The sequence below is a fragment of the Apaloderma vittatum genome, unplaced genomic scaffold (genome assembly GCF_000703405.1).
Source record: "Apaloderma vittatum isolate BGI_N311 unplaced genomic scaffold, ASM70340v1 scaffold32533, whole genome shotgun sequence".
In the NCBI taxonomy this organism is placed as follows: domain Eukaryota; kingdom Metazoa; phylum Chordata; class Aves; order Trogoniformes; family Trogonidae; genus Apaloderma; species Apaloderma vittatum.
Genome location: NW_009710440.1, coordinates 41458 through 62938, shown reverse-complemented (window position 1 = coordinate 62938; position 21481 = coordinate 41458). Strand labels below are relative to the sequence as shown.

The 21481-nt window shown below is 36.6% G+C and overlaps 1 protein-coding gene across 1 annotated transcript in view; it reads left to right on the top strand.

Annotated features, from left to right (window-relative positions):
- MAP3K15 (mitogen-activated protein kinase kinase kinase 15) overlaps positions 1–21481 on the top strand; it is a 57930-nt gene that overhangs the window by 7698 nt on the left and 28751 nt on the right. Inside the window, exons 3-11 of the mRNA XM_009867297.1 lie at positions 1044–1115; positions 4188–4381; positions 6116–6284; positions 7552–7658; positions 18026–18196; positions 18956–19068; positions 19707–19866; positions 20485–20635; positions 21059–21166. Coding sequence (XP_009865599.1) covers positions 1044–1115; positions 4188–4381; positions 6116–6284; positions 7552–7658; positions 18026–18196; positions 18956–19068; positions 19707–19866; positions 20485–20635; positions 21059–21166 — 1245 coding nt within the window. The remainder of the gene's footprint in view (positions 1–1043; positions 1116–4187; positions 4382–6115; positions 6285–7551; positions 7659–18025; positions 18197–18955; positions 19069–19706; positions 19867–20484; positions 20636–21058; positions 21167–21481) is intronic.

The window sequence follows — 21481 nt, the reverse complement described above, 5'->3', positions numbered from 1 at the left end:
TTCAGAGATATAAATGTGGGAGTGTTTTTCATTAAATCCTGTAGCAGCTCTTACAGAAAGGAGAGAATAATGTCTGGGCCAAAGTCTTAGCAGAAGTTCTCCTTGATCTTAAGGGAACAGATTGCAATTTATCCTTGCCATAAGAAATTTTTATATTGAAAAACCACTTTTTATTATAATTGACAGAAAGTCTCTTCAGAGTTTTAGTAGCTGTATAAATTTGTTTCAAGGCAATGTACATTTAAGAAAGCTAAATGGAAATATTTTGGCACTTGGACTCAGATTCTCCAATTCTGTAGCCCCAATGGGCTGAAATGAGAGCCAAGACTCTAAAGTATGACTACTTTATAAGAATTTAATAATCTGAATAAGTAATATTGCAAAGTACGTTTCTGGGGTTTATTTTCTAATTATTTTTGCACTATATAAAGGTTTGTGTGATATGGTCATTTAATGATATCTTTCTAAAAAAGCCAGAGGCAGCAGAAGTATTAAAAGAGTTTGCAAAAAGGCACAGAATGAAAGAAGAGTAAGAATGTCTTAAATACAATAATTTTTCCTTTTGGAGGGAGAATAATACAAAGGCAATGAGTAACCTACTAAATACCTCTTTTAATGTTTTCTAGTCGTGAAATATTCCATTGCTGATATAATGAAAAATAAGACTTCTAAAATTTATGGAAGTTATTTTTATGGAAGTGTTGCCATCTCAAGGGATGTGCAATTGTATCTGTTGGGTTATAGTTAACTAATTAGGTAATGAATCTGGTTCGTAAATGTTTCAAAGACTTGAAAACATCTTAATGATGATACAAGGAGATGTATAGACAAAGAAATTGTGTAGATAAAGAAATCTTACATTCTAGGTAGCAACATATTGCACTGTTTTCTTGGTCTTTTAAGTATGCACTTATAAATATCTATATTCATTTCCTGTTGTTTCTTTCTTTAATGATTTCTCTGTTCATGTGTCGTGTCTGTCTTTTTGATTCTTACACTGTTTGTGGTGTTTTCCTCTGTTGTTTTATTTCAATTTGGAGTAGGTTGCCAGCCACAAAGCTTTTCTTCGGGTTGAAGTACCTCCTGAATATCACAATGGTAGTCTGATAGGCAAAGTATGTATTGCTTTAAATTTGCTTTCTGTTTAATAAATATGCCACCTTTTTACTGTGTTTCTAGGCATTTAAAAATGTATGAGGATCCTTCCTTCAAAGTGATTGTAATCTCAGATTATTTGTTCCTTGCAAACTCGTTCCCAAGCACTTTAGATGTTTTGGAACACTCAAACCTTTGTGACTTCTTTGGGGGAATGCAGTTCATTTTCTGTTATCCTGTGTGTTTTCCTTCTAACTGCTTTCTAAGGCAGGGTAAACACTCCTCCCAATACTCTTGATGCTTGAGTAAGTGGCAAAATTAACTGCATGACTAAAGTAAAAAAATTATGCTGTTAGCTATGTAGGCATAATTCCCTCTCTAAAAATGCAGAAATTTTACTCAACGTTATTTATTAAAAAAACCAAGCAACACAACAAGTTTAATTCCAGTGTAGTGACTTTGTCACAAAGTGGCAGTTACACCAGAGTAACTGTAGCAGTACATTTAAAAAAAATTATGACAGTAAAAATTTACTTCTAACAGCATTAGGAAAACATTTAGAGGAGTATTATAAGACAAAAATCACTCTGCCTTTGGCCTGTCTTGCTTAGAACCTAAAGATGGTCTATGTGGGCCTAATATTACCAGCCCTTCACCAAGGGCATAGCTCTATGCTGAATTACTTTAATCATTTTCCCCTGAAGTACAAGTCCATCTCTCAACTTACTTGCAGTTAGTTGCTAGTTTTTTAATGTTCCTAATCTTTTGGCTCTTTTTGTGGTAGATTTTAAAGTGTTAGATTGAGTACAAGTTTCATTGCTAGTATATTGGGTATCACAGAATCACAGAATGTTAGGGGCTGGAAGGGACCTCAAAAGATCATCTAGTCCAGATCATCTAGTACATTATTTGCTGGAAAATGAGAGCTTTTTGTTTTCAGTCTGCTTGTTTTTTTGTAACTCTGACTTAAAAATTTCTCAAAATAAGACATTAATAATAACTTAACTACTAATACTGAAATAAAACAAGTCAGCATAAAGTCTTTATAAGCTATGAAGTGATAATGCTATTGCAATTAAATAAGTCATAATTTGTAGATTATATATATTTGCAGCTAGAATTTTGGTGTATGTTCCTTTGTACATACCTGTGCTAAATCTTTATTATCTTAAAAAAAAGTAGTTGATGTATGACAGGAGAGGAATTTTCACAATTATTATAATGCTTTTGGTGTCAGAGATCAGCATCCTGAGTAGACAGTCAGAAGCCAGGATGATATTTTCAGCCATTTCTACTCCTTGATAGCATAAGAAAAATAGATGGTCAGAACTTGTTTTTTTATGTAATAAAGATAAGGAAGACTCTTTTAGAAAGGCCACACATTCTGTATGAAGGGACTTTATAATTTATTATAATATTGGACGGAAGAAGCTAGAAAATTGGAGCTGGTTACTTTTCTGGCAAGGTGACACGCTCAGATATGTGCAAAATTTTTTACTTCTGCACACAAAAACGTATCTGTCATGGATAAAAATGTATTTTTAATTGCATAAATTTCACTATCCAAAAAGAGGCAAGAAATCAAAGTCAAATGGATGAGATGTTGACAGAAAAAGATTAATATATTGTTTCACATGTGTAATTTAATTTTTTTCTGAAAATTGCTATTTTTTTTAAGTAGATAATTGCAGCTCTCTTTGTGTTGCAAGAGACATCATACTTCCAAATTGGACTTTTTTTCTCCCCATTGCAGGAAGAGCTAATTCACTGTTACAGGTTTAAGAATACAGTTTATACACAAGCTGCTTTTGCATTGCACTGAACTTGATATTCATTTATATAAAGCTGAGAATAGATTGTTTTAACATACTGGTGGTTTGGGTTGCAATTTTTCAGACTTTTTCAGTAAGAAGTAAAGATAGCCTTGTCAGCATTCAGTGGCCGGCCCAGGCCTAACACTTGACACCTTGCAACAGATTGTTACAACAGAGATACTCTACTGTAGGATTTATGAGGAAGAAATGTGACTTGACTTTTATCTGTTAGAAATAATTTAAAATTCTAAACCCTTACAGGCTCAGATCAGCCACAGAGTGTATTGATACAGGGCTTTCTCCACCTGTTTTTTTATTAACTGCATGCCCTACATTGTTACTTCCTGTGGACAATCTATTTCTCTTGTCTAGTTTACTAATACATATAAAAATGTGCCATCATCATATCCATTCTTTCCATCCTCTTTGCATTCTCCCACTGTTCAAAGTGACTTCAAATGGCTATGGCTTTACTGCAGGCCTAGATGATATGAAAAAAATGAAAGGTATGTTTTTGCTGTACACGTTTGATGCCTTGATATCCCCAAGATGGTGGCCAAAGGGACAGCTTTGCAGTTGTCTGGTTTTGGGGGTCTTGCTCAGAAAATGAAGACTCTGAACTTGCTGGTTTGGGGCTCTGAAGGGCATTTCCTGTTTCCTCTCCCCTTTCAGCACCTTGACTGTATTTACAGTTTTTATGTGGCATATTAAGGATTTCTGGTTTTTTATTTCTAGAATTTTTTGTTAGAAGTCTTACATATATTAAAAAGCCTTCAAAGCTTCGTTGGTTCATTGGTTTGGTGTTTGATGGCTGCATGCAGCAGATGTTTTGTAGGCTCCTCTGGATTAAACATCTCCATAAAGTCCTTGCAATGCCTTTGTATTTCTCTCTCCTTTTGGTGAGCTCTCCATCATATCCTTCCTAGCACAGAGTGAGCCTAGAGGATGCAAGTACATCTCTGACTCCAAAAATTGGAAGCAAAAGGTTAGCTTGTAATTGTCGGACCCTATTTAGGGTCTGTGCATCACATAAAAGAGTTGAATAGTTTGTTGTTGTTGCTTAACATATCTGAAGCCTTATTCATAATCCCTATTAATATTAGTAACTCTCCTACAAAAAAATTAATTGAACTTAATGCCTGTAAATCTTGTGTAAAGCTTCATAGTGTACCAGCCTTAATCTAAATGGTTTTTTTCTGACAGTGAAAGATACTTTGTACACACAAGCATATTTCTGGTTTCATTTTTTTTTCTAAACTGTGCTGGTTTTTCTTTTAGGCTTCTAGTGGTAATTACTATTTTATTCCATACATCGTCACACCTTGTGCCGACTACTTTTGCTGTGAAAGTGATGCCCAGCGAAGAGCTTCTGAGTATATGCAACCCAGCTGGGACAATATCCTGGGGCCACTTTGTGTCCCACTGGTGGAGAAGTTTATCAGCCTTCTCAAGGACATTCATGTTACGTCATGGTAATTTTACAACACATATGCATCTAGAACCTTTGATAGTCTCTTTTTAATGTTATGAAAAAAAGATACAGAATCTCTAGATGCATTGATTTTTTTATCTTTTTCACTGTACTTAATATAGTTTTAAAAGAAACCATTAACTTCACTGCTTTCTGTATTGATGTCCTGCAGCTGTTGCAACTAGTTGGCCATGTTATGCTAGAGATAGATTTATGGTTACTTCCTGAAATAACAGTAAGCAAAGGCAGTCCATGGGTAAGGTAAACTGCTTAAGTATAAATTACAGCGCATAAGGTTGTAGGAGGAGATAAGGTCACAGCTGCTTCATAGGGCTCGAAGTCAAAGACTGCCCTTTTCTGTCATCAAAAAAATGTATCTATATGGCAGCAATGGGCAATCAAATCTGACTTGCATGGTTTGTTTTTTGTTTTCTGGGGTTTTTTATGTTTTCTTTTTAATATTAGCCTTCTATATCACCTACTAAACATGGTAGGGGTTCGGAGTTTTGAGGATTGGGACTGGGGATGGAGGTCTCTTTTACTTAGTTGTTCACCCTGTACTCCTCAGCTAGTCTGGGAAGAGACTGAGCTTCTAGATTTTCTTTCTCCTAGTGTCTGAAGCATGAGGTAGTGCTGAAATCCCTCTGATTTCTTTCCCCATTGCCAACCCCTCACAAAGTGACTCCCATTCCTAAGTCCTCTGGATAATTTTGGAAAGCATTGCCCAGTATCCCCTTTTGGCTTGGTTAACGCAACAAAGACTAATTATCATTAGCCTGGTAGAATGCAATGCTGGATAGAAACCTGAGATTGGAAATCGTGGTGAATTAGGCCTAACCTTCGGGGACAGTAAAACAACTAAGAGCTCTCAAACAGTGCTTACTGTGACCTTGCTACTTTGCCTTATAAATGTATCTTACATGTTATATGGAAGATACAATGTATTTTATGCAGAGAACTACTTTTTTTTTGCTATGTGTAGGGCTTATGCTAAGCAAAGTTGAAGTCTTTACTCATCTGTAAACAAAAAAGGCATTGTATACATTTGTGTATCTGCCAGGTGACATCTGCTGACTTCCAAACTGGAGACTCCATAAGCTGCTCCAAATAAAGTTATGTCTAAGTAGCCTGTCCAGGTTATTTATAACTGTCATACTGATAATGTCTGTGTGACTTTGTTTTCTACAAAAACTCTGATGTTGCATTGTGCACTGATCTTAGTTTAAATAAGATGCACTTACTGGAGGATTTTACATAGATCCTGCCCACGTTATGTATTATGTTCATCAAAGAAATTACAACTGAATCAGCTTCTTGTGGCTTGCTTTCAATTTAGGTTCTTTGTTTGAAAGACTCTTTACTCCTTTTGCACGCTTGTCTTTCCGCTCTTGTGTCACTTCATTATCCCAATCACTGACTTCTTTAGGCAGATACAATATACCGCATCTGTCACGGTCAGTAATGGGGCAAATAAATGCCTCAGTTTTACTGTGTTGATAAAATTATCTCACAGTCCTGATCATAAATGTATTGATACGTAGCCACACAGTCTGAGGTGGGGCAGGCTGGCACGTGTATAATGAGTTAATGACAAGTATGGAAATATTTGATGTACACTTCACTCTGAGGAAATGGTACTTTTTATTATATATTATGATTTTTATTAGAAATATAACCATGTTTCATAAGAAATATCTAAGTCTTCTTCCTATGTGTCTGGTTTTTATTTCTTTAGTGCCTATTATAAAGAAACACTGCTAAATGATATCAGAAAAGCCAGAGAGAAGTATCAAGGAGATGAACTGGCTAAGGAGCTGGCCAGGATTAAGCTTCGTATGGACAATACTGAAGTGCTGACTTCTGATATTGTCATAAACCTGCTTCTTTCTTATAGAGATATTCAGGTATGTTCCTAAAGACTAAGAAAGATTATTTTATCATGGGATTTTGGCTCTTGTTTGTTCCTGTTGTTTGTTTTTCAATGATTCAAAGCTGACAGCAAATTGTTACATTGTTTTACAGTTTGATTTGTCTATTGGGCAATTTTTAAGGGGCTTTAGACTCTGATTTATTTTGCCCTATGAACCAGAGACATGTATTATGTGACTTTCTGAGGTCATCTCCTTTTTTTTTTTAGCCCTTTTTTACCCCCTTTGAAAAACAGAAAACAAAAGAAAAAAAAATGCCCTGCTGATCGAAATGTTTGCTTTTCCCTTCCCTCCCTGTCCTCTCCCACTCCCAAAGTCAAATATACGTAGAAATAAAGAAAATATATTTATTGTGACTGTTGTATTGATCAAAGGTGTCCAACCGAGAACTGTCATTCAAAGAAACATTCATTTGTTTTAAAAATAGAAGTGCACCTTTTTTCTTTTTTTTTTTTTTTTTAATAAGTGCTAGTGTTGCTAGAACACAGCCTTCATATTATACTTCCAAACTGTCCATCTGCGTGTTTGACATCCCTTTTAAAACATGCTTCCAACCATTCCAAGGAAGCTCGGTAGGTTATTTCATAAGTGTAAATGGGTCGTGAGAGTAGTGGGTGACCACACCATCCTGCATAACCCAACTTTCCTACCTATTTTCCTGCAGCACTTTATCCAACTTCATTCTGATCACTTCTGGTGGTGATTTGCGTTATTTTGAAATGTCTTCTCCCTTGAGAAATGTGGTCATCTGGAAACCTGTTTTGAACAAACAAATCAAGTAATGTGAGCTCGTTTGTGATGTCAGTAAAGTGGCTCCCTTGGTGAGGTATATGTGGGTTACCTCTGTGAAACCCCAGTGAATGCAAAACCAGCTGACATACTGCAGAATTAACTGTGCTCGAGTCTGCGATGACCTGATGAAGTGTCATTCATCAAAGTCCTCAATAAAGCCTGAAAGAGCCAGGCTCATCATTTCTCCTTCCTGATGCTGGGAGAGTAATTGATCAAACTGGCCAGAGGGATTCAGTAACGTGGGCAGTGGTGTTGAGATGGGGAAGAGCCAAGTACTGGCACGGATAGACAAAATCCCTGTTTAATTCCTTACACAGAATTTGTGGCTGTTTCACTGACTCTTGGGAACAGTCAGCTGAGATACTGTCTAGCAGTCACAATACATTTTGGTTTAGTGATGCTTTCCTTCAGTTGCTTTTATATTGTTTCTTTTTCTCTTAATTCATACCAGGACTATGATGCTATGGTGAAGCTGGTAGAAACACTAGAAATGCTTCCTACCTGTGATCTGGCTGATCAACATAACATTAAATTTCATTATGCTTTTGCATTGAATCGGTAAGCATGATTGATTGAGGTTATTTCATTTTATTGCCTTTCAGTATAGGTTTATATGGAAATGTATAGTGCAGGTAATATCAAATTCTTTCCCCTTTCTGTACACATTGATATTTACTACAGACATCTTTCCTTAGACCCATACTTCTTGTACACCAGGACAGCTTGTAACTTTTTTGAAATCAGTGTTTTACAACAACCTTCATTTTCACAACAACCCAATAGGAGTGAATCTGATCCAAAGGCCACCTGAGTAATTGTGAAAGACTGGAGTTATACTAAGGGGTTCTTGGTTAGGCTGAGATTGTTTGTTCTGAGTTACTGATTATTCTGAATGTCTTGAAAAGTTTAGTATAATAGGGGTATGAGTAATAGTAACAAGCACTGCTTGAATCATGAATATGCATTCATGATACAGCTTCCTTGAAAGACTGAAAGCTGATCTAGACCTACAGGCACATTGTTAGATTAGGAAACACAGAAATACTGTTGAACTCACAACATATTGTAGGTTATGTTCTGTAAAAAAAAAAATTAAGATTGTTTCCGTGCAACCACTTGCAGGGTCGTACACATAGGAACAAAGAATGCAATGCATGCAAACAGGAAAGCTCATAGCAAACAGAGATTTTTGAAGAGGACCTGGTGTTTTTTTAATATGCTGAGTGATGCAGTAGAAGGTAGCTTGAAGTGATCTTTGAAAAAATGTGGTAGTGAATAATACAGAGTATACTGAGTAGAACAGAATATATAGAGTATAGAATATGTATAAAATACATATTTTATCTATATATACAGAGAGAGTATGTAGAGTAAAACAGTAAGTCGCAAGAAGTGAATTGATTTCAATTGTAATTACCTCTCTGAGAAGAAATGTGTTAGGTGTCAGACAATGCCCAAATATCTCACAGAAAAGGTAACTAGACCCATGTTTGGAAACTTAAGCCAAATTTAGGTGATGACGAAGCCTTTTTAATAAGAGGGATAAATGATTACTGTTTAACTCTTGATACCAAATATGTGAATATATTTCCTACGTATAATTCATATGAAATGAACACTGAGTGTCTTGATTCTTTGTTTCTGATACTGTAGACCATTAAGTCGTAGCTGATTAGCCATCTACTGATTCTGTTAACTTGTTTCACTGAAATTTTGATCTGAATGTATGAAGATAGAGAGAATCCATTTGTAGAACTTGCCGTTTGCTCTAGTATTTATCACACCTAATGAAAGACAATTTTCTTATTAGGCAGCTTAAAACTAAAAGGAAAAATTGCACTTTTGGTCTAAATTTTTTCATGTATAAGACAAGGCTATATTTTAGTGTAATAGCCACTATTTTGACTTTTCTTATGTAAATTATAAACCATGATCCTGGCTATATAGTAGTTATTATGACTGAAAAATAGAGTTTTCCACCTTTTTCTCAAGCCCTCAAACCTGCAGATCTTATAAAGCTTCTGAAATTCGAGTCTCCTTAACATATACTGGTGTCTGGAGAAGTGGTTTCATCAAAAAGAATTTGGCCCTGTTTTTTCAGAAGAAGCTTGTCCAACTTTTTATTGTTTCAGGAGTTTGACTCAAGATGTTTAAATTTGCCAGAAAAAATAATGCTGACTAGGGTTGTGCCTTGTCCTTAGGAAAATATCCTGATTTGATCAGTTTTCTAATATTTTTTTTTCATTTACAATGTGCATAATAAAATTGGCAAGCTCCTTTACTCTTTCTGTATTCGAATTCTTTGTATTTTGAGCACCCTGTGAGCCTCATGCCATGCAATCTTCCAGTTTGGCAATGCCAATAGTGCCCCTGTAAGATTTACTTGTGAACTTACTTTCCTTATCAACAGGTTTCATTAAATTGATTGCTAGCCTGAACCAGTGTGACTCCTGTTGTGTTCTTCTGGGGACGATTTAAACATTTCTATGGAAAAGTTTATTCAGGAATAAATGACTAGTTTTCCAACAGTAAGAATGCAGAACTTAGCTTCTACAACCCCTAGAGTTTTGCTTCCAGCATCTTACTGCTGTGGCCTTTTTGGATCGCTTACTTTCTTCTGTTTTAAAACCAAATTCTTTTTAGTGAGTTCTGTCAGAATCTATTTATAATAATAGAGAATTATGTTTTCACTTAATATTCCCCTAATTTTAGCATACAGAACAGTATGATTTTTGCTTAGTACAACTGGTTGAGCCTACCAGAAACAAAATACATCATAAGCAAAAGGGAATTAGCAGCTGTAGGAGTTATCTGACCTTGCAGAAGTTAATGTTGGCTTAATTTCGTTATGAAAGTGTACCAGAACTGTGATCATGATCAACAAAGTCATTCATTTACTTTCTCTTGGACTGTGTAACTGAGTTCTGTTGGCAATTAATTTCACATTGCGTTTTCAAGTTTGTGTTATTCTAGCTTTTCATTGGGCTAGTGGTGTGGCAGGAAGGGGTAGAGGATTGCTTCTGGGGGCCTCAGTTCATTGCTGGTACATCAGGGGGACACGAGCCCACAGTTGTGTGTGATTCTGGGTCCAGGTTAACAAGCTGTGCTAAGGGAAGGGGCAGAGATGTTTGACTTTAGACTTAGCACCGTTCCGGCCTAGCTGCGTGTCTTCTGGTTCAGTGCCAGCCTGGGTCTGACCTGGGGTTGGATCATGAGCAAAGCAGGCGTGGGCCTGCCTGTGGAGTACTGTGCAGAAGTGTACTGAAGCACTTATTATTACCATATATAGGGGAGGCAGGCATTTTCCTGCTAATTTCTGGTACCTTGCTTCATAAAGCAGGTTTTTAACCACAGCCCCTTTCCTAGATCATGGTCTTCCTCCCTGGTTTCCATTTCAGATCAGCCCATTGAGAGCATTTTAAGATTTGTCGTCTCTTACGTCTAGTAACAGAAGCTAATAAAGGATGTTTGCAGCGACAGGCTTGTGCTTCTTTGCAAGCCTGGGCCCTCTAAATAGGTCGCCCTCCTAGCTGCTTCTTTAGAAGTCCTAGGGAGCAAAAGGTCATTCCTCTGCCAGTGACTGAAGCTAATTAGTTTTGACTCCACACACAAGCAGAGCAGAGAGTGCTCACTTCTATACAGCTGCAGGTTGGTTTAAGCTGCCTACCAGCTGAGATTTAGGTCTTAATTTAGGTATAGAACAAATTGCCCAAATGTGCAACACAAATGTTTTTAATATTTGTATTCTCAGCTTTGGTAAGAAGTGAGATGCTGTGTGAGGACTGGTTGTTTCAGATGTGGGTGGCTGTTTGCTTCAGTTCATGGGTATACCTTGCCTGGGAGGCAAGCACTGTGTAAGAAGATGAGATATGGGAGCTGCCATGAAAGGATGTTCTCATAGTTCCAGATTCTTGAAAGCTAAGACATTTCTGAATTAACGTTACTATTTTATTTCCTGCACTTTAAATGTGTGTCTAATTTAAGGCGCTCTGATTTTTTTTCTTGAGAGCTTTGCCTGATGTGGTGCACTGGAATAGCTGGAGGCCAGCTGCCAGTAGCTCAGTATTTTGAGTTGATCTGCTTGTTGAGGACGTAACAGTACCATATGGTAAATACACATTTATGATATGGCACAGCTCTCCACCCCACACAGGAAATATCATTACTTCCTTAGGGGACTATTCATGTTTATTGTTGCAATACATGAGTAATTTATCACCATATTGTGGAGAAACAGAACAATGGTTTTACTTAGATTTATGGATGTGGAGCTAATACACAGAATACATGAAGTCCACTAATTAAAGGTCCTCAAATTGAAGTGTCTGCAGTGTGGCTTGTCTTTTAAAGTATAAGCAGATGATGTGTATTTAAAAATCCCATTGTATTTAAAAATCCCATTGCCTTCAACAATAAAAGTAAGTGTAACTTTTTAATTAGCCTTCAGGTGTTCAAGCTAGGGCGTCTATAAAATGAGCACTGCACATTTCTCTGGCAAGTCTTTGGGTAATGGGACCTGCATGAAGCTAGAAGACAGTCATGCAGGATGACCTCCAGCTGCCTCAGGTGTTTGGTTGTCCTTTCTCCTCTAGTTCTCAGCCTCTACTCTACCTGCATCCCAACTCCCGTGGCAGGAGCCTCAGCACCAATAGTGAGGGCAAGTCCATGGCAGAACCACACAGCGAACCGTCTCTTATATGAGTTGACTGGTGGTCATGTTTCCTTTAAACAAAAAAACAACCAAACCAAACTAAAAATACGCAATCCACCTGCCTTGATCACAGGGTGTAATTTTACATTGGCAAGTACAGATATGGGTCCTGAATTACATTGTAGTGATGACCTGAATTTCTGAGTTTTTTTCAGAAATTTTGTAGTTTACGAAATGGACTTAGGTACTGGCTCTTGCCAGATGAGCTCTTTCCATATACTGCTCGTATAGCTGAAGTATGCCAAGTGCTTTTGTTGATGAATTTCTAGATTCCCACACAGAGGAGCTGGCCAATGATCCTTTTTCAGTGGAAGCTTTCACCCTGGGTTTTGATGTCTTAGAGAATCTGAATGTGTGAACACATTCAGCTAGCCCTCCAATAAATAATTTGCCTGGATAACTAGTACAATAGCTATCATTATTAATGAAAATAAGGTAGAAATGCTACCTATATGTATGACATGATGTTAAAACTGATTCTCTAGTATTAGAGCTTTTTTCTTCCCTTTGGAAAAAAAAGTAAAACCCCCCAAGACTCTTCTGAAGGGACAAGGACATATAAGTTATTTAATATGATTTATTAAAGTATTATATATACATATATTCATGCCTCTTGTGTTTGGAAACACAACATTGGAATATTTTAATGTATCATTTGGATTAATTGTAAGCAACAGTTAAATTTTTGATCCATCTTGAAAAAACCCAAACCAAACAAACAGTGAAAAGAGATCTTAAAGGTTTTATTAAAATCCTATTACTGTTTTCCAAGTCTTTTGTAGAAAACAATAACTATAATATTGCATTTTAAAAAAAAAATTAATAGAGTATCTTCTGTTATTTAATCATTTTAGAATAAAATGAACCATTTCCTATTCTGTGTTTTACATTGTCTCAAATTGTCTAAAACACTGAGCAAGTCATATGAGCAGTACAGATCATGATCAGAACAAATGGGACAGGAAAATTGAGTTCATGTGAATTTTACTTACTTGTGATCAGGTTAAGTAATAAAAAATTATGCTAGTTTTTTCTTTAGTGTTTTATTTACTGTTGCTGTAGTATAAATGTATGGTAGATAGATAAAGTACAGATATTTGTAGTCAATTCAAAAATAAGCGTCCTTGTCAGCTGGCTGTTTGCTTAGGATCTGCTTCACTAGTTTTGGGGCTGCATAGCCAAGTTTTTGATGTTTTGCAGTAAGCTTATATTTGAGTATTTTCCAACTGGCCTTATTTACCAGGACTGCAGTTAGCAAGTTCAGGAAGCTTGCAAAGAGACCAAAGGGTATGCCAAGTTCTGTTCAAAACAGAGTAGACTTTAAAACCAGACCCAATCCTGGCATGAGGCCAGAGCTGTGCAGACGTCAGTCTCTTTCCAAGCCAGTTTTATCTATATTAAAGATGAGAGCAGCTGCAGTCACTGTTATTTAACTCAGCATGCTGTGTTTTAATAAGCAACATATTCCAATACAATAATAAAAAGATGCAATTAGCAAGTGAAGGGCGTAACAGGGTGCAAGTAGAAAATCACTAGTAATTGTGAATAATAGTAGCCATAGAAAATTATTCCCATTGAAAAACACTGGGTTATTTAAAATGTTCTGTTCAGATATAGTAAAAAGCACATCATGGAGTTCCTAATTTTATGTGAGTGACTTGCGTGAAGCACCTGAAGTGTATATGAGGGGGGAAAAAAGCACTGGTTTTTTCATTGTCATAACTAACTGGAGACTTGCAAATTTAGTTCCAATCTCAAAGCCTAATTTCGGGTCTCATTTTCCTTATTCACTGTTTCCAATATTCAAGGTTCTAAAACCAAATGGCATCCTCAGTGAAATGGGTCTTAACTCCTGAATTAGTTTCTTGTTTTGAGAGTACAAGTGTAATAACTCTAATCCAAATTAATTGTATTTCTCAATAATTGCTATAGAGTCATTAGCAGTTCACATCATCTGGTAGGGAGACATGAAGGCATACTTAACTAACAGTGTCCTAATTTTATGCAAGAAAACTCAAAATACATGTTTTATTATTAATTACATATAATTTCTGTGAGCACAGGCATTGTACGTGATAATAAATGAACACAGTATGATATATGAAGACCGGTTATTTTATGAATGGTTATATTTATACTGACTGATTAAGTTGTCTCACTGACATTTCCTCTGCTATGTGAGACTGAGATCAGGGGGTTTTTTTAAATTGTAGTACGTGCAGTAAACTACTGATAGCTGCTTGAAGGCTAAAATCAGAAGATAAACAAGACTCATACAGGAAGAGTGGAAAAAACCAGGTTATTCTTTTTGAATGTACTATTCTATGGAAGACATTTTCAGAATTGTTTGAATTGATTTATTCCTCTGTGCATTGCTCTTCAAGAAATATGTTTGCTTATAAACACCTTAAAGTAATAAGATCAAATTAGTAAGTCAACATGAAATAGAAAGTAAATTAAAGGTGAAATCCCTTGAGTGAATTACCTTTCACTGACATATGGTTTTCTATAGTATACAGTCTTCTCCAGCTAGACCAGTGGAAACCAGCCATACCAGGGGAAGATGTGAGCAAAGAGGTGAAAAAAAAGGATTTTATCAGCTGGTACTTACAGAGTGAGCTGATTCTTGTCCCAGTGAAATCCATGCTGTTCTTAAGAACTTTATGGGACACTACCGAGTGTAGTTCTGGTTCCTTAATTATACCAATGTTCTAAAGCTGGTAAAATTAGTCTGTGAAGCAGGAAGAGTTTTTGTTTTAGGGATGCTTAAAACTAGGACTCCTTATAATGACTGCAGTGGAGAGAATGATTTGGTGAAGAGAATGCATTTAGGGAGAAGGAAAAAAAAAAAGATAATTTTGCTTTTGGTGTAAGGCAATGTTATTCCAGGTGAGAGGCTGTGATAGAGTGTGATTTCTGGATGATGTTTGAGAAGTAGGGGAGAGAGACACATAAAGATGGCCATACTGGCTCAGGACATAGTTCCTTGTACCCTAGATTCCTCTCTCCAACAGTGGTCAAGAGCATATACCCAAGGAAGAGTATGAAGACGGGAAAATGCATAGCAATAAATCTCCTGAAATATTCCCATTGGTTCCACCAACCTGTGGCTCAGGGACTTTCTGAGAAAGCAGTGGTAATTTTCATGTTTGTCAAGTAAGTTTGGGAGGGGGAAAGATTTATAAAGAGATTCTGATTTCCACAGATAAAGATTGATTAGTGTTTTCATAACCTCTCTCCATTAGTACAAACTCAGAGAAAACTTGGACAAACTGAAGCAAACCTCAACAAATTATTTTTGTGCTTTGGAGGGGGAGAGGTCTAGAGAACTGAGAGGGGGTGGTGGATGGGAACAGGACTGATTTGTGGGGAGAGTGTTTCTGGTACCATTAGCAGTTTACAATTTTTAATCTAAGAGTGTCTCCAATCCCTTAAATGTCAGCAGCTATGGAGGATGCTGTGAGTATAAGAGAAGGAAAAAGCATGAGTCAATCCTTACTGCTTGGTGGTGTGATTGTTCCCCCATAGAAACATGCAACCATGTCTCAGCAGCACAGAGAGCCTCCAGGCTTCTAAATCCGAGCCACAATTTCAGTGACTGAAGTTGTCAAGTTATGGAAAAGGAACTTTTTCTGAGAGGAGAGTGTGGAGAAGTAGGGATGGGGTGGGGAGAGACAGAAAAAATACTGTTGTAACTTAGTAGAAAGATTTTTAATATATCGTGCTTTCTGGAAGAAGCAATACTGCAGGTCCCTTGGCTTCTGAGGAAGTTGTGTGAGTTGAATACCTCTCGTTATGAATAAGAATGTCCGACTCCAACTCTGGGTTAAAACAAAATATGACCGTGGGATGATGGAGTGAAGAGCAGCAAACATTTACACATGATGACAAACTCAATTCTGCTTGTTTGGTATACGTATTTATATGCACACGATTAAAAAAAAATAAATTTGTTACATTTTAAGCTGTTTCCATCAGGTTTCTAGCCCTACAGAGCGATTCAGAGAGGCAAAGAAAGAGTGGGCAGTTGGGTAGGAAGAGGGAAACAAATAAAAGAGGCATATGTGGATGGAGAAGTGAGAAGACTTCTATGATTAAAGAAACATGGTAGAGTAAGCAGAAAGGTAAATCATGTGGTAATGCTGCAATGAGCAAATTGGCAAGTGAATCAGTGATCAGTTTCTGCAGGATGCAAACTATCAGGCAAAGCTAAACTAGCAAGAAAACATTAAGGCTGATTTAGAGGAAGTAATTAGAGGCTATGGTGCTGTCCTGCAGAGCAACACTGTTATTTTTTTAGGAAAAAAATTCTCTATACAGTCATTTTTGTCTGAAAAGCCTTAGTTTATGGAAGGTTTTTCATACAGAAACCATTTCATAACTTTGATTGTTCTTCTCTCAGTTTGAGTTTTTTTCCTAATCCCATAATTCTTTATGCATTGTACATAACACCTTTTCGTATTATCATTAATATTTAACCTGTTTTCATACAAGGTAGAACTGAGTCAACATTTGTCTTGTTAGGGAAACAGTGATTTTTAAAAATTTTTGGTTTCTGTGCTAAAATGCTGTAAGTTAGGGACTATTTGTGCATTTTTTGTGTTTTCAGCAAAACCTGAACACATGCCTAGTTCAGTGACCATGTTACACATGACCTGAGAGGTGTTGGATTTATATTTTAGGGCCTAATTTTGTTCTAAGCTCTGTTTACTCAACTTTCTCTGTATTCGTATTGACAGCAATGAACCTTGGGTGCTCTTGTTTAAAGAACCTCGTTAGTTCAGAAGAGGTTTGGTTACGGCATGTACCCCTGTGCAATGGATTTACCACCACACTTTTTATCTTCTGTTTATTTCTTGCATAACTGAAAAAGGCTACTAATTTTCCCCTTGTATGCTCATTAGAGACCAGCATCTGTTTCAGAAAAACAGTCAATCTGTAGAGAAAAATGCTTTAAAAATAGTCAGAAGTACTCGCTGTGAAAGTTTACACTCTACTAGTGACGTCAAAGTCAGGATAAAGCCTGCACAACTAGCTACAAATCTGTTTAATCATATTGGATGTTCTCCATCACCTAACATGCATAGAAGCCTGTTTTTTTCTACAGATGTGTTGTTATTGGTCTTACTGCGTCAGGTGGTTACCTAAGAAACTGAGCCACTTTACAGTAAATATTAATCCTTTCAAGGCATGCAAATAATGAATTTTCTAGAAACTGTTATCTGCCACTGGTATTGGTGACAAAGTAGTCATAATACTTGTAAGCCTGTTCCTGGATACCTAGGTAGGGATCAGAAGATTGTAAACAATTCTGAAAAGGAGTTGGTAAGTATTTCAAATCTCTCTGGTGATTAAAAAATGTCTTGAAAAGGCTATTAAACTCTTAAGCGGTCTTTGCATTACTCTTGCAAATAGATATTTTTGTTTGTTCTAAGTGACTCTTTGCAGTAAATAGTGAATTCTAAACATACAAAACCAGCAAGGTAAATGGAAGCAAAAATTCTGATGTGTTTAGTAATAATAAGGAATGGAAATGTTACTTAATCACCCAGTTCTTGCTCATACAACTGTTAAATATTTATCAAAAGAAGCTGTATGACAACTGTTCGCTTTCCATTTTTTTTCCCTCTAATTGAAGAATTTTAATTAAGAAAGAAAAACACTTCAGATTTGCCCTTTTATTTGTGTTGTAGTTCAGAGGCTCCATACTGAGCTCCATAAGTCTTTTGGCTAAAATAGTTTTGACCTGTCTTCTTCTGTACTTGTTGGGTGTTGCCTGTTATTGACTCTGGATCATCTAAGTTCAAGATTACAAATCTCATGCATAGCTGAATGAGCTATAATTCGAATACTGGAAGTGAACAGTTTGCTAAGTATTGTCAGGAAAGAACACTAAACAAGCGCTCGTTTCTCATTGCAGGATGTACAAAGTCTGATTGTACAGGGAGGAGTCAGATGGTGTAGTTTTTTCATAGAGGAATTCTAGGCTTAAATCAGTTCTTACGTGAGCTAGAAGCAGACTTGCATGATCGGAGAATATACTTGTTTTTTATCAGTCAACCTAACAATCATACGTCAGTCTAAATAAAGTCAAGTCTGTATGTAGTATTGACGGATGGGTTGTGGGATTGATGGGAGCTATTTTTTTCTGCCATCTTGAAGTTACTGTTTCGGATCGGAAATAATTTATTTTATTCTCTGTAATTGATTTCAGAAGAAATAATGCAGGTGACAGAGAAAAGGCACTACAAGTTATGCTTCAAGTCCTGCAGACGTGTGATCACCCTGCTCCAGATATGTTCTGCTTATGTGGAAGGATCTACAAGGATATGTTTCTGGATTCTGATTATAAAGACATCAGTAGTCGAGATCAGGCTATTGAGTGGTAACACAAAACCCCTGATAATATCTATTTTTAAATGTTTTCAAACTTTTACTTCTCGTTATGAAAAGCAGGGCTCTAAGAATTAGATCAGTTACTTACCTCTTTTTTTTTTTCATCCTATTTGGGTAGTTGGTTTACTAAGCACCAGATCTTTGGATAAGTGTTTCCTTGATTCTCTTTATAGACTATCATGAATATAGAATGATGCACATAGTATTGGAGGGGGGCGGGGAATGATATAACTGTGAAATACTCCCCTCTCTTTTCCCTGCCAAATTACCTTAGGTTAGTGCAACACGGACAGGTAGTAGTGAATTTAGAAGCTTCAGATGGATCTCTTCATCCTGCACCAGCTAGTGATGTGCATTCAGCCTCTGTCAGCTCTGTCTCAGTTACCTTTAATGAATATGAAGCATTAAAATGAAGAGCTTGGAGCCTTTTTTTTTTTTTAAAGCTTGCACTGAAGACTAGTATTTTCATTGTTTTTCTCGTAGGAATAATATAATAAAATTAGGTTCTATTGCATTTAAGTGTTTTGCAGTAACCAGTGTGGTTTTTTTCCACAAAGTGGCAAATACTTTTCTTTCTCACCATAAGGTTAAAAGCTAGTTTCATCCAAGACCTCTATGCAAAGAGCGCCATTGGTACTAGCTAGCCATATAGTCGTTAGAATAAATCAATAGTTTAAAATACCTACCAAAACTTTGCAGTGTTTCAGTTCTGTACAGTGAGATGTGAGCTCTTGACTCTTCTCTGCAGGTATCGCAAAGGATTTGAACTCCAGTCAACGCTGTATTCCGGCATTAACCTTGCAGTTTTGCTACTTGTTGCAGGACAACAGTTTGAAAGCTCAATGGAACTGAGAAAAATAGGTAACTATCCACATAAAGTGCCATGGACAAGTTTTCTGCCTCTCTCCCTGTGAAGAAAACAAAATTATTATAGTGATGGGTTGCGTAGGCAGAAAGGTGGTTCGGGCAGTTCAGGTTCAGATGCATATAAACAGTTCTTCTCAGAAAAATAATAGCTGAAAATTATATTTAGAATCAGATCCCGTGTGAAACACATACCTTCCCCTTAAAGGGGAAGAATGCAAAGGTGGCTTTAAGACATTCACCTGACTTTACTCTGCAGTAGACTTGTGTAAGTCTCTAGCCATTGATGCTAGTAGATTCAGATCTTGCAGTAGATGCAAGATCTTGGGGACACAGAGATGCCCAGCTTATGCCAAGAATCACAAGGCAGATAGCACAGACAGAGAGCACAAGAGGTCTTTCAGTCCTGTGTGCGGTGGGAGTTTTGACTGTCTGAATCGTATTGGGGATGTTATTTGCAGAGCCAGCCTCTGTGTTGGGCAATTACTTTTTTTTCTGGGGAAAACTTCTACTTTCTTTTTATCACTAATGCTTAATCAAGTCTTCTTGGTCTTTTACTGGTAGACTTATCAGTGAAAAACACTTATTAGTGTTTTACTGATTGCAAAATATGGTTTTTAATTGAAATTTTACAGGTGTACGGTTAAACAGTTTATTGGGAAGAAAAGGAAGCCTAGAAAAAATGAACAGTTACTGGGATGTGGGACAGTTCTTCAGCGTGAGCATGCTGGCTAATGATGTTGGTAAAGCAGTACAAGCAGCAGAGAAACTTTTTAAGCTGAAACCTCCAGTGTGGTATGTGGTAGAAAGCTGTAGTTCATGTACCCAACTGTGGGGAAATACACAAATTTAAAACATCTTTTAGTCACTTGGATGACTTAACTGGATTTTTCCATCTTAGTTTGTTCTTAACTCTGACTTTATACTCAATTCTTTTATATTGGGAAGGAAGGGGGGAGGCAAGAAATTAAGTTACCCATCATTGTTGGGTTTATATCCCATTGAAGCATGTCTTTTATAAGTAAGAATTTGGATATTAGTTATGATTCCTTGTGAAACAATGGTGAAAATATTGTGAAACCATCTCAGAGTTTAGCTAGCTGCTACTTCACTCCCCCCACCATCTTCTAGCTTGTAATATCCTGTCTAATAACCTTGCAATTACTCATGTAACTATACTCTTTTCAGAAAGATATTGTTCATGAGCATCCATGTAAACTTGCGACAATGTTTTGACTAAACTTGCTATTCTTTCCAGAAATCTGTAAAAATCGATAGTCATTTCTATTATGGTTTTAAAGTACATTTAATTTAAACACTTAATTTTCCAGATGTATAAGACACTTAAGTAATTTTAGAATCTCAGCAGATTTTGTTTTCCCTCTGTTAACTTACTAATTCAATACATTTTAGGTACTTGAAATCATTAGTTCAGAATCTGATGTTAATTCAGCGTTTCAAGAAACTCACCATAGAACATTCTCCAAAACAAGAAAGATTGACTTTCTGGCTAGATATAATTTTTGAGGCAACGAAGGAAACAACTAATGGACTGAGATTTCCAGTAAGATGTTATGTCCCAACACATTTTGTGTGTCTTATGTTTCTGGATAGGATATAACAAGAATTGGAAAAACGATACTTATGTACTTAACCACCTGTTATTTCATTGCGCAAACCATATACCATTGCATGAGCCTTTACCCGTTGCAAGAACCCTATATTCTCTTAATCTTTGCTCTGTAAAAATATTTAACCCACTGCCCTAAAAGCATTCTAAGAAACACTTTTAAGTCCCCTACAACAAATTGTGGTAATACTATTTTGTTGTATGTAGGAACACAACCTCTTCCGGCCTTGTCTTGCCCTTTGAAAATTTTTTAGGCTTTATTTTGAGTTTACCCATTGTCTATTTGAAGATACTGTCTGAAGATACTGTGGCATATTAGGTGCTAGTTTACTGAGGAAAAATGTTCTCTCTCTTCAGGTTTTGGTGATAGAACCAACTAAAGTCTACCAGCCTGCATATGTTTCAATCAACAATGAAGCAGAGGAGAGATCTCTCTCTTTGTGGCATGTCTCTCCCACTGAATTGGTAAAACTGTCAGCAGATGTGTTTCAAGTATTTTGATTCATTGTGCTTAAAGTAACTTTTTTACATGTAGATTTTGGAGCACTTTAAAATAATTTGAAGTTTGCTATATTTTTGTGAAGCACAAGCCTCAGTATCTCTTTAGTGGAGGCATGATAGTTGACTTTTTACAGAGAAAATAGAAGGAAGGCCTGTGATTAGAACTCAAGTGTTTTTGACCTTTAGTTCAGATTTTACTTATCTTGACTGTGTCTCTTAGAAGTGCTTGGGTTATTTGGTCTGCTTATAATATTTCTCACTAGAATTGTGTGATTTTTA